This window comes from Trematomus bernacchii, unplaced genomic scaffold (genome assembly GCF_902827165.1).
Source record: "Trematomus bernacchii unplaced genomic scaffold, fTreBer1.1, whole genome shotgun sequence".
Classification (NCBI taxonomy): domain Eukaryota; kingdom Metazoa; phylum Chordata; class Actinopteri; order Perciformes; family Nototheniidae; genus Trematomus; species Trematomus bernacchii.
In genome coordinates, this window is record NW_022987542.1 from 433 (window position 1) to 17,292 (window position 16,860).

General features: G+C 39.5%; 1 protein-coding gene across 1 annotated transcript; it reads left to right on the forward strand.

The window, feature by feature from the left end:
* Positions 1-638: 638 nt before the first annotated feature.
* On the forward strand, positions 639-15,299 carry LOC117476204 (atrial natriuretic peptide receptor 1-like; the record flags this gene model as incomplete). Its single annotated transcript, XM_034122578.1, has 3 exons — positions 639-813; positions 1,340-1,438; positions 15,066-15,299. Coding segments are annotated over 3 exons (420 nt in total), but the record flags the coding sequence as incomplete, so codon positions are not given.
* Between the last annotated feature and the right edge of the window lie 1,561 nt (positions 15,300-16,860).

Here is a 16,860-nt window from a genome sequence, read left to right on the forward strand (position 1 = left end):
GAGACATACACGAGTTTACAAAACCACGACACATTTATTGTGGTAAATGCAGAGATAGGTGGTCGAGGGGAGAGGGTCGCTCAGTTCGTCCTTCTGCAGCCGCTTTGGAGAGAGACTCCGGGCCGCTGGGATTAATAGCACCGGCTACGGAGGTGTCCGTGATCGCGCTGATTACCCTCTTCAGCTCCACCCCACCGTAAGACAAAGGCCCTGAGGCCGTCACACTCTTCTATAACAACAGTTAAAAATATATATGTATATAAAATATACCGCTGTACCGACGCCATGATAAGACTGATGTTACGCTGAGAGCAGCCGGGAAAAGCACTGACATGGGCGCAGCCTCTCTGGTGGTTGACTAATCAGAACGAGTGGCCGAGCTGACCAATCGGAGCACACTAGGCTCACAGGGAGGGGGGGGCAAGAGCTCCAACGAGTCGTTTAGTGGAGAAAGTGAATACTGCTGAATACACATGCTTGACAGAGATGCTGTATGCGAAACCAATGTGAGTTTGGAAAATTGCACAGTATAAATCTATTTTAGTATACCTCAACAATGTAATTATGATCAGTGGAAATGGCCATGACATGGGCCCTTTAAATACACGTAAAACGGAGTGCACCCCTCCCCCCTGCAGGTGGAGACGATTGGCGACGCCTACATGGTGGTGTCGGGGTTGCTGGTGAGGAAGGGGAACTTGCACGGGAGGGAAATCGCCCGCATGGCGCTCGCCCTGCTGCACGCCGTGCGAACATTCAAGATCTGCCACCGGCCCGAGCAGCAGCTGGAGCTGAGGATAGGAGTTCACAGCGGTGAGTACACACACACAGCTCTAACCAAGACGTCAGAGAATACAGATCCATCTTCTACCGCAGGACGTGCAGAGGATGGGAGAGGAGCAGTAAATATGTGTCTGGGATAAAGATTGAAAAGATTCAAAGGCTTTATTGTCATACGCACAGCGAGTATCGCTCCTCCAACAATGCAAGGCTGTAAAGGTAATGAAAGCGACCCTCGGGCCGATAGCCGAGCAGCAGTCGTGTGCAAAGACCTAACATTCTGCACCAGGTTAAAAGATAACATGACGAGTAAGAACATATATATTATGGATTAAACAAAGTGAACCACTTCGGATAATTGAAATGTTAGTGTTTTTATTCTGCTCTAATTTTATGCACAACATACTTTTCTTCTGGATTTGTTGTGTAAAGTGTTGGATGTTTGCAAAAGCAAGTGCTGCATTACATTTAACGTTTACAATAATAGTATGTTAGATCAGGACTATTTTATATGCACTGCTCTGGAGATGCATGAGCTTGCCGTGTGTTTCCTCTGCAGGGCCGGTGTGTGCGGGGGTGGTGGGTCTGAAGATGCCACGCTACTGTTTGTTCGGAGACACCGTCAACACGTCGTCACGCATGGAGTCCAGCGGGGAAGGTCAGACATGTCTTTATGTTGTGCAGATTCATCAGTATGTTTTCACTTAGCTGCACAGCTCTGATGTACTGCACACTAAAGAGTGACGCACACGGCTGGGAGACCAGGGGACACTTAAGAGTGACGCACACGGCTGGGAGACCAGGGGACACTTAAGAGTGACGCACACAGCTGGGAGACCAGGGGACACTAAGAGTGACGCACACGGCTGGGAGACCAGGGGACACTAAAGAGTGACGCACACGGCTGGGAGACCAGGGGACACTAAAGAGTGACATACACGGCTGGGAGAGAGGATCCGCGGGAAGATGGCGGAGTGAGAAGTAACAACGTTGCAGGCTCGTAGAAAAAGTTTAGATTTTAGTCCTTGACTGTAAAACTGACAGGCAATAGCTTATTCATGATACACTTTAAGTTATTATAGAAGCTTAAATAGTCACATTTTACTTTAATTCTCCAGTTACCAACACTTTTGACATAAAGTGCCTGCTAGCATGACCGACCACGATTGCAACTTAAAAGTTCTCCGTGAGGCGTGTGACGACTCGGATATTGAGGACATGGAAGCGGACAACTCTAAGGGACACAAAATAAATCGGGACCACACACCAACTAAAGGACCGAATCCAAAGAAATCGAAGGTTCACGGCGAAACACAAATGGCAGAGGATAGCAACAGCACCATTCTCCAGGCAATTCAAGTCTTATCCGGAAAAATGGATGAACAGACAGAGCTGTTAAGAAAGTTTGAAAAACGCATTGAAGCAAACACTGAAGCAGCTAAAGAAAATAAGAAAGACATTTCTGCTCTTCAGAAAAAGTTTGATGATCTTCTAAAAGATAACACTTTACTACGTAAGTCTGGCGAGGAGCAAGCCCGCTACAAACGGAGGTGGAATCTGAGGATGAATGGTCTGCCTGAAAAAGAAGGAGAAAACACAAGAGAAGCTGTGATCGGGATACTCACAAGAGTTGTTCCGCTGTCTGTGGAGAAGCTGCGTGACTCAGTGGACACTGTCCATCGGCTGGGTATGAAGGGTAATGCAGCTACTTCCAACAACACACCGCGGTCAATCATCATTCAGTTCGGGATGAGGACTGTTCGTGACGAGATCTGGAAAAAGTCCAAAGATGCGAGAGTCTGCAGCGAGATGCACATTCGTTTCAAAGAGGATTTCTCCAAGGAGGACCGGGAGGCTCGCTCCAAGCTGTGGCCACTGGTTCAAGAAGCCAGGAGAAAGGGGAAGAGAGCCTTTTTGAAGGAAGGCTTCGCGCTGATTGACAACAAAAGAGTGGACCCGGAATAAAGTGAAAAACACCGCAGTAATTAACTGGAAGGACAGGGAGCAGGTTTTCTGTCCTCAGTAGGTATGCTGAAGTTCTCAGTTTGAGTGTTTGATTGGACTTGTCTCAGGTTATATTCAAAATGTTGTGAGCTATTGCACTAAATATGTTTGTTAAGGGCTACGTTACTCACTCCTGCGCATCGATATAACATTCCTTTGCGCATTTTCTTAAAGATTCTATCTTTGCTCTTTCAATGTTATCTTTCATATCCTTAAATGCTAGGGGGCTAAAAAACAATGTGAAACGTAAGGCAATTTTTCTTTTTTGTAAGGAACAAAAAGCAAATTGTGTTTTTCTGCAAGAAACTCATTCTGCAGAGGCAGACACTAAGTTCTGGAAAGTACAATGGGGAGACAACATTTTTTTCAGCCATGGAACAACACATTCGGCTGGAGTGATGATTTTATTTAACAGGTTACCTGGAAATATAATTGACCACAGGAGTGATACAAACGGTCATTGGCTAATGGTTGTGACTGATGTGAATGGGTCTAATTACATACTGGTGTGTGTTTATGGGTATAACAGAAAGATTCAAAACAATAATTTTCTTTCAATCTTGTGCCAAAAATTAGAGGAATGGAAAGCACTTTATATGACTGATAAGATTATAATCGGAGGGGATTTTAATGTAGTTCCTGATGAGTGGTTAGATCGTCTTCCTTTAAGGGGACAATGTCATCATTTTAATGATTCTATTATTCACTTGGCCTCTAAACTTAATTTAACTGATGTTTGGAGAATAAATAATCCCTCAAAATCACAATATACCTGGTTTAACTCTTCTAACAATGGTCAGTGCTCTAGGCTCGATTATTGGTTAATCTCTACTAGTTTAACTAATAATGTCTCAAAGTGTGACATTTCAGCATCACCTCTGACGGATCACTGTGTCATCTCTTTGTCCCTTTTACTATGCAACTTCAGTCCCAATCTTAAACCTATATGGAAATTCAATAATAGTCTTTTGGAGAATGCAGATTTTTGTAGAGAGATCAAACAACTGATAAAAGAAACTCTGGCTTTGGATATGTCATCTCTCAGTAAATGGGAATGGTTTAAATTTAGTGTGAGACAGATTGCGATAAAATCCTGTAAATACTCTTCTAGATTAAAGAAACAAAAACAACAAGAGATGACAAGTGCAATTAATAATTTATGCCTTAAAGCTGAGTTATCATTGGATGAGCAAATTCAACTGAACAATTTACAAACTCAATTAGACAACATGTATTTGGAAAAAGCAAAGGGAGCTTTTATTCGTTGGAGAGCCCGATGGATTGAGCAAGGAGAGAAAAACACTTCTTATTTCTTCAATCTTGAAAAGCAAAGACAAGTGAAAAAGAAAATCCAAAAACTGATTATTAATGATGTCACTATTGAAAATCAAGACCAGATAAATGAAGAAATTAGACTTTTTTTATAGCAATTTATATAACTCAAAGTTTTCTAAGAAAATTGTGATAACTTTTTTAGTAAAATTACAGAATTCAAAAAGACAATAGATTATTCTTTTAAACAGTATATGGACGATGGACTAAAAATTGAAGAATTAGATAGTGCATTACTGCAAATGTCTGGTGGCAAATCACCAGGGCTGGATGGTTTAACCATAGAGTTTTATAAATGTTTTTGGTCAGATGTGCGAGAAATGCTTTATAAGGCGTTCAGATTGCATTTCAGCAGGAAACCTTTCGCCAACCATGAAACATGGCCTTATTACCTTAATTCCAAAACCAAATAAAAATAATCTTTTGTTGGATAATTGGAGACCTATTACCCTGTTATGTAATGATTACAAACTTTTAGCACATGTTTATGCTAACAGGTTAAACTCGGGTCTGAATCAACTAATAGATGAATGTCAATCAGCCTTTATAAAGGGCAGAAGTATTCATAACCATACCAGACTGATATTGGATATGCTTGATTACCAGGAGTTTATTGATACTGAAGGTCTCGTACTATTTCTGGATTTTTACAAGGCTTTTGATACTGTTGAACATTCCTTTTTAATGGAAACTCTGACATTTCTGGGTTTTGGTGAACATTTCTGCAACATAATTAGGATGCTCTACTCGGACATTTATAGTTCTGTATCTTTGAACCCTGGAATGAGCCCTAGGTTTAAGGTTTTACGTGGTATTCGACAGGGTTGTCCTATTTCCCCCAAATTATTTATTCTGACCACCCAAGTATTAACAACGCTTATTATAAAGAATCACAAAATATTAGGCATTACCCTCTTTGACAAAGAGTTCAAAATTAGTCAATTTGCGGATGACACATCCATTTTCCTAAAAAATAAATCCATGGTAAAGGAAACTCTTAACACAATTTCAATTTTTTCAAAAGCATCAGGGTTATCTCTTAATCTTTCAAAATGTGAATTACTCCCTATCCATTCATGTGATGATTCCACTATTGACTCTATTAGACTGGTACCTGAGGTGAAATATTTGGGAATAACATTATCTAAAAATTATATCAGGAGAGAAGATCTTAATATTTGTAACCGTATCACAGATATGAAGAAATCTCTCAGTCGTTGGTTAACTAGAGATCTTACTCTTTTTGGCAGAGTTCTTCTTACTAAAGCAGAAGGTATATCTAAACTTATTTATCCATGCCACTCATGTTTTGTCTCTTCGGCTAATATAAAAAAAGCCAACTCAATTATTTTCCAATTCTTGTGGAGAAATAAAACTCACTACATTAAAAAGTCACAGCTTGTTAAAGAATATGATAAAGGCGGAATTAAAGCTTTAGACTTTGAATCGATGATTGGAACAATTAAAATAAAATGGTTGAAAGCCTTTTTGTCCCAGCCAGAATCCATGTGGTTCCATATTCCAAAGGCCATATTTAAACGTCTAGGAGGGTTTGATTTTCTTTTAAAATGTGATCTTGTACCCTATTTGATCGTCAATCTTGTTTTTTTCGTGCCTTTACTCACAAATTCTTGTGTTAATGGATGTTCTTATATCTGATGTCTTGGTCCCTGGATGGTGGTTTACTACAGCATCTGTGGAACAGAACAATTACAAATAATTAGAAGTTCACAAAAGACAGCAGGAATTATAACAATATCCATAATATCTATATTAAAGCATGGGCTGGCTTGGTGAATAATGTGGGAATACAAATAGTGGAAGAATAGGCTTTGTACATTTTCGTCTGAGTGTGGCGCTACTGGTTGGTATATTTTATGGAATTTGGACCAAGCATCTGCATCTGTAACAGTTCTGTTTAAAACTTTTTTAAATGTAATTGCATTCATCTTTAAAGGTGGGGTAGGTAAGTTTGAGAAACCGGCTCGAGATACACTTTTTGTTATATTCCATGGAATGCTCTTAACATCCCGATAGCAATGAATATCTGAAGTGCTTTGACAAAAAATCCATAAAAAAATATCCTCTGTGGAAGCTGTAGTACTGTAAAGAGCACGACCAATCATCTGAGCCGGCCCGGCTGAAATGACTGGATGGCCTACCTGCCTGTCAGCCTTCCATCTGTGCACAAACTTATCTCGTGCCCTCATTGGTCATGTGCGCGTTCGTGTGTGTTGGAGGAGGGGCTCTGTAAGGAAGTGGCAGATTTTCTCCGGTTGTGTATTTTCAAATTCTAGCGCACTCGAGCCGGTTTCTCCAAAATGACCTACCCCACCTTTAAAAGACTACTTTTATTGAATGAGAGTTTTACCTAGCACAATGAGCCTGGGGTGGTGGGAAGGGAGAACTGGGCCTCGGCATCGGCAGGAGTGGTAGTCGCCTATGAGTATTAGAATTTAGATGAACAAAGGCATAGAAAAACCCTGAAATATGTACTGACACAAAGCTACAACCCTCGATTTTGTAAGTAGTAGTAGTAAATACATACGTATATACAATATACAACAATACGCATAATGCAATTAGCAGTACCAGTAATAAAATAACTGAATAAATAGTAGTAGAACCTTTATTTAGCCAGGAAAATCAATTAAGAACAAATTCTTATTACAATGATGACCTGACAGGAGGCAAAAGGCGTCCTGAGGGGATGGGGTTTGGAGGAAAAAAAATAAAAAGACAGACTCCGGGCACTACAGAACCCAGGAGACAACACAATGACACAGAGCAGAGATGACAGGCATAGCAGTTAAACATATAAAATCTCTAAAACAATATTGCTGTGGTTCAATCTGTCATTAAAATAATATAGAACATTCATCCATTCAATCCTTCATGGCAAGGATAACTAAGCTGAATAGTGAATAAAGTGATATGTGAAAAGTAAAATGACAGTGCGTTCCTCACCACTGCGATCTGGCTCCTCTGTCCTCGTATCTTTTGGGTCTGATTCCTCACTACTGATGTCTGCCTCTGCATGGGCCCGCTCTCCTTATTTATTCTGTCTCAGTCACCACTGCTATCTGGCTCCTCTGTCCTCTTGACTTGTGGTTCTGCAGGCTTAGTTCAACCTATGCATTTCAACAATGCTCCTGTAAAATATATAGATATATAGTATTATGGGTCAACATTAAAATAACATACACTGGAGAGCAAAATGTGAAATGCCATTGACTGTAGGCTACATATTATCCACACAATTGTCAGCAGGGGCAATAACAACTAAAATGTGAACTAACTTGAATGCATTAGTCCACAACACATAGCCTAACGTAGAGTAGAGAATGAATGAATGGTTTCTGCAAAATACACAGAAATAGAAATAAGGTTCAAATTACAATAACTAACCAGACGATGGTTATTAATAATAAGCAACAGCAATACTAATTGTTGCTAAAACACATTAGACACGTTGCAAACACACGGCTAATAAAAGCTAAGTTAGCATCTCATCCACACACTATCATAGCTTAACTTAGCTAACTAGCTAGCATTAGCTCAATTCCTGAACAACATAGAAACTAAAAACGGGACATCAAGACTCATTAACACACTGACTGAGCAGGACACTATGCATACAATCTTATAACATTACCAACACTAAAGATCTGCATATATGCTCACATTCTTCACGAACGCATTCTCTCTGTGACGATGGTAATTATGCATGTGATGATGCGCAATAATGTCCTGAACGCACATGTGTAACCAGCTCGAAGACCCGTAGCTGAACTACTTTAGCTGTCCCTAAATGTGCCTGACTAAAACACGAACGATATAATGCAGATCAAGGAGAACAAGGGGAATTTACAAGACATAGACTAACTGTGGTTACATTACTTAACTAGCTCATCATCGTCACCAGTCAGAAAATGTCCGTTAGCCGTGGGGCTAGTTTTCGCTATGTTAAACTCCATTGACTTATGCTAAAATGTTAGCGATCTAAAGGTCCGCTATTTTTGGCTGTTTTGGGTCGACTTCAGTTGACTGTAACATCGAAAATCTTCGAAATTGAATGTTCACAAAGCTGCGGACCGGTTATACACTCATACACGAGGGAACTAACATAGCTAATTTAACTAACGTTAGCTAATGTAGCTGGTGTAGTGCCGAGAGACGGGACATACGGATTAAGCAACTAGACTACTTGTAGTGTACATGCAGAATTATTTCAATTTAAAATAGTTTTAAATGCTCACACACATACCTGACTCTGGTGCTGTATTTTCCTCTCGTTTCTTTTTAATTTTCCGTTTCGAAGCACCTGATGAATGCTTTCTCTTTGACACTCAGCGACAGAATCAACAGACAGAGGCAGCAACGCAGATTTGAATCTGCCAATCAGATCAATCTATTGCTGGAGAGGGGGGGGGGGCTCCCCGAAATCAGCCGGAAGTGGCGCATTCGAATACTGTTTGGGCTGTCTGCCGTGGATGGGCTGCGTTCCACTCCAAATAGCCAGTCGGCCGTAATATATGCATAGATATATATGCGTGCATATATGCATATATATATATTTATATATATATATATATATATGAATATATATATATGCGTGCATATATGCACGCATATATGAATATATATATGCGTGCATATATGCATATATATATATGCGTGCATATATGTGTGTGTCTATATATATTTATAAACTGTATATTATTTTCCATCATTCAATGGACAATTTGTACTTTTTTTATATGTAGGCTACCATCAAACATATGTTCATATATAAAGTGGGTAACTATACAAAACGAAGTGAGATAACTGTTTATGAATATCTGTTCAATTTTATGTAAACTCATGAAAGATAAATGAGTGTTTCAATAAAACTATTACATATAAATGTATAGTGCAGTTTTTGTTTTCATTGCAATATATTTTTTTTATATGTATCAATATATAGCCATACATGGTCCATGCATATATTGCAATATATTTAAAAATATAAGGACTACTTTCCCATATATGGAAATGTATGATCCAATATATTGTATTATATTTACCAATATATTACAATATATTTTTGTTTCATAAGGGGACATTAAAGAGTGACGCACACGGCTGGGAGACCAGGGGACACTAAAGAGTGACGCACACGGCTGGGAGACCAGGGGACACTAAAGAGTGACGCACACGGCTGGGAGACCAGGGGACACTTAAGAGTGACGCACACGGCTGGGAGACCAGGGGACACTAAAGAGTGACGCACACGGCTGGGAGACCAGGGGACACTAAAGAGTGACGCACACGGCTGGGAGACCAGGGGACACTTAAGAGTGACGCACACGGCTGGGAGACCAGGGGACACTAAAGAGTGACACACACAGCTGGGAGGAAACCGCGGGAAGATGGCGGAGTGAGAAGTAACAACGTTGCAGGCTCGTAGAAAAAGTTTAGATTTTAGTCCTTGACTGTAAAACTGACAGGCAATAGCTTATTCATGATACACTTTAAGTTATTATAGAAGCTTAAATAGTCACATTTTACTTTAATTCTCCAGTTACCAACACTTTTGACATAAAGTGCCTGCTAGCATGACCGACCACGATTACAACTTAAAAGTTCTCCGTGAGGCGTGTGACGACTCGGATATTGAGGACATGGAAGCGGACAACTCTAAGGGACACAAAATAAATCGGGACCACACACCAACTAAAGGACCGAATCCAAAGAAATCGAAGGTTCACGGCGAAACACAAATGGCAGAGGATAGCAACAGCACCATTCTCCAGGCAATTCAAGTCTTATCCGGAAAAATGGATGAACAGACAGAGCTGTTAAGAAAGTTTGAAAAACGCATTGAAGCAAACACTGAAGCAGCTAAAGAAAATAAGAAAGACATTTCTGCTCTTCAGAAAAAGTTTGATGATCTTCTAAAAGATAACACTTTACTACGTAAGTCTGGCGAGGAGCAAGCCCGCTACAAACGGAGGTGGAATCTGAGGATGAATGGTCTGCCTGAAAAAGAAGGAGAAAACACAAGAGAAGCTGTGATCGGGATACTCACAAGAGTTGTTCCGCTGTCTGTGGAGAAGCTGCGTGACTCAGTGGACACTGTCCATCGGCTGGGTATGAAGGGTAATGCAGCTACTTCCAACAACACACCGCGGTCAATCATCATTCAGTTCGGGATGAGGACTGTTCGTGACGAGATCTGGAAAAAGTCCAAAGATGCGAGAGTCTGCAGCGAGATGCACATTCGTTTCAAAGAGGATTTCTCCAAGGAGGACCGGGAGGCTCGCTCCAAGCTGTGGCCACTGGTTCAAGAAGCCAGGAGAAAGGGGAAGAGAGCCTTTTTGAAGGAAGGCTTCGCGCTGATTGACAACAAAAGAGTGGACCCGGAATAAAGTGAAAAACACCGCAGTAATTAACTGGAAGGACAGGGAGCAGGTTTTCTGTCCTCAGTAGGTATGCTGAAGTTCTCAGTTTGAGTGTTTGATTGGACTTGTCTCAGGTTATATTCAAAATGTTGTGAGCTATTGCACTAAATATGTTTGTTAAGGGCTACGTTACTCACTCCTGCGCATCGATATAACATTCCTTTGCGCATTTTCTTAAAGATTCTATCTTTGCTCTTTCAATGTTATCTTTCATATCCTTAAATGCTAGGGGGCTAAAAAACAATGTGAAACGTAAGGCAATTTTTCTTTTTTGTAAGGAACAAAAAGCAAATTGTGTTTTTCTGCAAGAAACTCATTCTGCAGAGGCAGACACTAAGTTCTGGAAAGTACAATGGGGAGACAACATTTTTTTCAGCCATGGAACAACACATTCGGCTGGAGTGATGATTTTATTTAACAGGTTACCTGGAAATATAATTGACCACAGGAGTGATACAAACGGTCATTGGCTAATGGTTGTGACTGATGTTAATGGGTCTAATTACATACTGGTGTGTGTTTATGGGTATAACAGAAAGATTCAAAACAATAATTTTCTTTCAATCTTGTGCCAAAAATTAGAGGAATGGAAAGCACTTTATATGACTGATAAGATTATAATCGGAGGGGATTTTAATGTAGTTCCTGATGAGTGGTTAGATCGTCTTCCTTTAAGGGGACAATGTCATAATTTTAATGATTCTATTATTCACTTGGCCTCTAAACTTAATTTAACTGATGTTTGGAGAATAAATAATCCCTCAAAATCACAATATACCTGGTTTAACTCTTCTAACAATGGTCAGTGCTCTAGGCTCGATTATTGGTTAATCTCTACTAGTTTAACTAATAATGTCTCAAAGTGTGACATTTCAGCATCACCTCTGACGGATCACTGTGTCATCTCTTTGTCCCTTTTACTATGCAACTTCAGTCCCAATCTTAACCCTATATGGAAATTCAATAATAGTCTTTTGGAGAATGCAGATTTTTGTAGAGAGATCAAACAACTGATAAAAGAAACTCTGGCTTTGGATATGTCATCTCTCAGTAAATGGGAATGGTTTAAATTTAGTGTGAGACAGATTGCGATAAAATCCTGTAAATACTCTTCTAGATTAAAGAAACAAAAACAACAAGAGATGACAAGTGCAATTAATAATTTATGCCTTAAAGCTGAGTTATCATTGGATGAGCAAATTCAACTGAACAATTTACAAACTCAATTAGACAACATGTATTTGGAAAAAGCAAAGGGAGCTTTTATTCGTTCGAGAGCCCGATGGATTGAGCAAGGAGAGAAAAACACTTCTTATTTCTTCAATCTTGAAAAGCAAAGACAAGTGAAAAAGAAAATCCAAAAACTGATTATTAATGATGTCACTATTGAAAATCAAGACCAGATAAATGAAGAAATTAGACTTTTTTATAGCAATTTATATAACTCAAAGTTTTCTAAAGAAAATTGTGATAACTTTTTTAGTAAAATTACAGAATTCAAAAAGACAATAGATTATTCTTTTAAACAGTATATGGACGATGGACTAAAAATTGAAGAATTAGATAGTGCATTACTGCAAATGTCTGGTGGCAAATCACCAGGGCTGGATGGTTTAACCATAGAGTTTTATAAATGTTTTTGGTCAGATGTGCGAGAAATGCTTTATAAGGCGTTCAGATTGCATTTCAGCAGGAAACCTTTCGCCAACCATGAAACATGGCCTTATTACCTTAATTCCAAAACCAAATAAAAATAATCTTTTGTTGGATAATTGGAGACCTATTACCCTGTTATGTAATGATTACAAACTTTTAGCACATGTTTATGCTAACAGGTTAAACTCGGGTCTGAATCAACTAATAGATGAATGTCAATCAGCCTTTATAAAGGGCAGAAGTATTCATAACCATACCAGACTGATATTGGATATGCTTGATTACCAGGAGTTTATTGATACTGAAGGTCTCGTACTATTTCTGGATTTTTACAAGGCTTTTGATACTGTTGAACATTCCTTTTTAATGGAAACTCTGACATTTCTGGGTTTTGGTGAACATTTCTGCAACATAATTAGGATGCTCTACTCGGACATTTATAGTTCTGTATCTTTGAACCCTGGAATGAGCCCTAGGTTTAAGGTTTTACGTGGTATTCGACAGGGTTGTCCTATTTCCCCCCAAATTATTTATTCTGACCACCCAAGTATTAACAACGCTTATTATAAAGAATCACAAAATATTAGGCATTACCCTCTTTGACAAAGAGTTCAAAATTAGTCAATTTGCAGATGACACATCCATTTTCCTAAAGAATAAATCCATGGTAAAGGAAACTCTTAACACAATTTCAATTTTTTCAAAAGCATCAGGGTTATCTCTTAATCTTTCAAAATGTGAATTACTCCCTATCCATTCATGTGATGATTCCACTATTGACTCTATTAGAGTGGTACCTGAGGTGAAATATTTGGGAATAACATTATCTAAAAATTATATCAGGAGAGAAGATCTTAATATTTGTAACCGTATCACAGATATGAAGAAATCTCTCAGTCGTTGGTTAACTAGAGATCTTACTATTTTTGGCAGAGTTCTTCTTACTAAAGCAGAAGGTATATCTAAACTTATTTATCCATGCCACTCATGTTTTGTCTCTTCGGCTAATATAAAAAAAGCCAACTCAATTATTTTCCAATTCTTGTGGAGAAATAAAACTCACTACATTAAAAAGTCACAGCTTGTTAAAGAATATGATAAAGGCGGAATTAAAGCTTTAGACTTTGAATCGATGATTGGAACAATTAAAATAAAATGGTTGAAAGCCTTTTTGTCCCAGCCAGAATCCATGTGGTTCCATATTCCAAAGGCCATATTTAAACGTCTAGGAGGGTTTGATTTTCTTTTAAAATGTGATTTTGAGGTTAATAAGATTCCGACCAAATTGTCAAATTTTCATAAGCAGATACTTCATTATTGGAAGATGATATTTACCCACAATTTTTCTCCTCATGGATCTACGTTATGGAACAATAGAGTGATTATCATAAACAGAAAATCCTTGTTTAGGAGTGATTGGCATGAGAGGGGTATTTTGTTTGTTAGAGATTTACTAGATTGCAATGGTAAACTGCTAGATTTTTTGGCCTTTTCAACGAAATACAATATAACGTGTACTGCTAAAGATTATAACAAAATCTGTAAAGCAATTCCTGTACCACTTATTGGAATGATTCATAATACTTTACTGTACTCAAATGTTGTATCAGTTTTACCTAATTTGGAAATTATTGGCGATACTCTTAAGAATAACAAATCTATTAATGCTTCCCTGAAATCCCACATTTTTCACAATTTTAACAGAGGCTTATTTCCTCAAGTGACCGATTTAGACACTTTATCTGTAATGGAAAAAGCTCTATCTGATTTTATAAAATGGCCTATTTCCCCTAAAGCAAAAGAAACTCATTTTAAAATTGTTCATAAAATCTACCCGGTTTCTACTTTTTTAAATTCAAGATTTAAATTTGAAGTGGAACCATGTTCCTTTTGTAATTTATCTGATGAATCGTTGGAACATTTATTTTTCTCTTGCCCCTTTTCTGAATTGTTTTGGTCGAATGTGAGAGATTGGTTGTTACTTAAATTAACAAATATTCCGGCCTTCAAAATATATCACATTTTATATTATATTGATAATTTGGACTCTCCCATTTCTGATTTGGTAAATATAATTATTATTTTGGGTAAATACCATTTACATTGTAGTAAATGGAGAGGAGGCAAGCCCTCCTTTCCCTGTTTCATAAATGAGTTCAAGTCCTTTTTTCTGTCCCTTAGAAAAATACAATCTTGTAACCTGTCTATAAAGATTTGCAATGACATTTCCAAATGGTTATTATTTTAAGTAAGCTTAATGCCTCTTAAATGTTTTTGTGCCTTTATGCTTTTTTCTTTCCCCCTGGCTCTTACTGGATGTATTAGTTATGTTTTTTTGTCTTATTGTGAATGAATGTCTTGAACTTATGTTGATAAGTTGATGATATCCTCACCGAGCTTTTGTATGTTTAAAAAAATGTTCAATAAAAAAGAAAAAAAAAAAAAAAAAAAAAAAAAAAAAAAAAAAAACACACAGCTGGGAGACCAGGGGACATTAAAGAGTGATGCGCACAGCTGGGAGACCAGGGGACATTAAAGACTGACGCACACAGCTGGGAGACCAGGGGACACTAAAGAGTGACGCGCACAGCTGGGACGGAGCGGATCAAAAAGCTGAACAACTGTCTCTGTTGTTGGAAACTTACCTAAAATGTTTTATGGTCTTATTTTAACAATGTGATCACATGACTCCTTCTGATGTTACTGCAGATCGGCTGAAAGCTAGCTAGCTAACGTGTGTGTGTGTGTGTGTGTGTGTGTGTGTGTGTGTGTGTGTGTGTGTGTGTGTGTGTGTGTGTGTGTGTGTGTGTGTGTGTGTGTGTGTGTGTGTGTGTGTGTGTGCGTGTGCAGCACTGAAGATCCACGTGTCGGCGGCGACTCACGACATCTTGCAGGAGTTTAACTGCTTCCAGCTGGAGAGGAGAAGAGAGATCGACGTGAAGGGCAAAGGGAAGATGACCACCTATTGGCTCCTGGGCGAGAGCAACAGCCAATGAAAAGACAGCTTCCAGGGGACAGAGAGGAGGGGACAGTGGGACTCCAACAAACTAGAGAGTAGGGCGCGCTGACAGAGGAGACCCTTCTGAGACCTGTGCAAAGACATCAATAATAAGTTGATACCGTGTGCTGCAGGTCTCATGTGTTGTTTGTACGAGTTAGGGTGGGTTTACGGTTGATTTGAAGGTTGTACGTCTAAGGTTCGGAGCTCCACTGCTGACAGGCTGTGCTCGGCTCTTTAACAGAGGTTCAGGAAGTTAACCAGACGTAGATTAGAAAAAACAAACCGTTACAGTGTGTTTGGAATGGAGAACGGGAAGGAGAGAAAGAAAATGAAGGAGTGGAAAGACAGAAGACAAATGCCCAGTCCTCGTCCTCCTGTCAGAGGACATTCAGATGGATTCAGACTGGAGGAAGATGCTGCTGCACTCACGACGTACATGTGTGAACAACGTAAAGGGAGGGAGAGTGCGAGGACAGAGGAAACACTTCTGAAACCTGTGCAGGAACAGGATGTAAAGGAAGGAGCAGAGACATGCAAAGAGACAACAATACTAACTTCATATGGTGTGCTTCAGGTCTCATGTGTTGTTTGTACCAGTTAAGGTGGCTTTACGGTTGATTTGCAGGTTGTGAAGAAGGCAGGAAGAGACGTCCCCGGTCCTCGTCCTCCGGTCAGAAGACTTTTTCATTTCTGATGGATTCAGACTTGAGGAAAATGCTGCTGCACTCACGACGAACCTGCACAAAGAAAACCTGCACAAACTAGAGAGGCGCGCTGACAGAGGAGACCCTTCTGAGACCTGCACAAACTAGAGAGGCGCGCTGACAGAGGAGACCCTTCTGAGACCTGCACAAACTAGAGAGGCGCGCTGACAGAGGAGACCCTTCTGAGACCTGTACAAACTAGAGAGGCGCGCTGACAGAGGAGACCCTTCTGAGACCTGTGCAAACTAGAGAGGTGCGCTGACAGAGGAGACCCTTCTGAGACCTGCACAAACTAGAGAGGCGCTCTGACAGAGGAGACCCTTCTGAGACCTGCACAAACTAGAGAGGCACGCTGACAGAGGAGACCCTTCTGAGACCTGTGCAAAGACATCAATAATAACTTGATATCGTGTGCTGCAGGTCTCATGTGTTGTTTGTACGAGTTAGGGTGGGTTTACGGTTGATTTGAAGGTTGTACGTCAACAGTTCTGCTGTCAGTTACTTAAAAATAAATACACATATTCTTTAAAAAAAAAAAGTGTTCATACTAGATAACACATAAGCCCACACCAAAGTGTATTAATAGATGAACTGGTGATGACATTTTAAACAATATTCTTCTACAGTTCACCAGCGAGAACACTTCCTCAGATGAATACTCACTGGTTGGTTTATTGAAGGATGGTTTGGTTCGTTAGATTAGAGATCAGCCTTTTGTTTCACACAGTGGATGAAACAGCTGTTTAGTGACTAGTTCTGTGATCAACTGAAGCAGGGCTCATTCATTAGTCATTCAATCATCCACAAACACCTCGCTAAAGATGCTCAATGAGGCCCAGCTTTGCAGAACATCAGTAAACAGGATTATATCTCGGTGACCGTTCTCTGTAAGTGTTTCCTTTTTGGTTTTTCAATTAAAAAATGCAATAACATGAAGTGT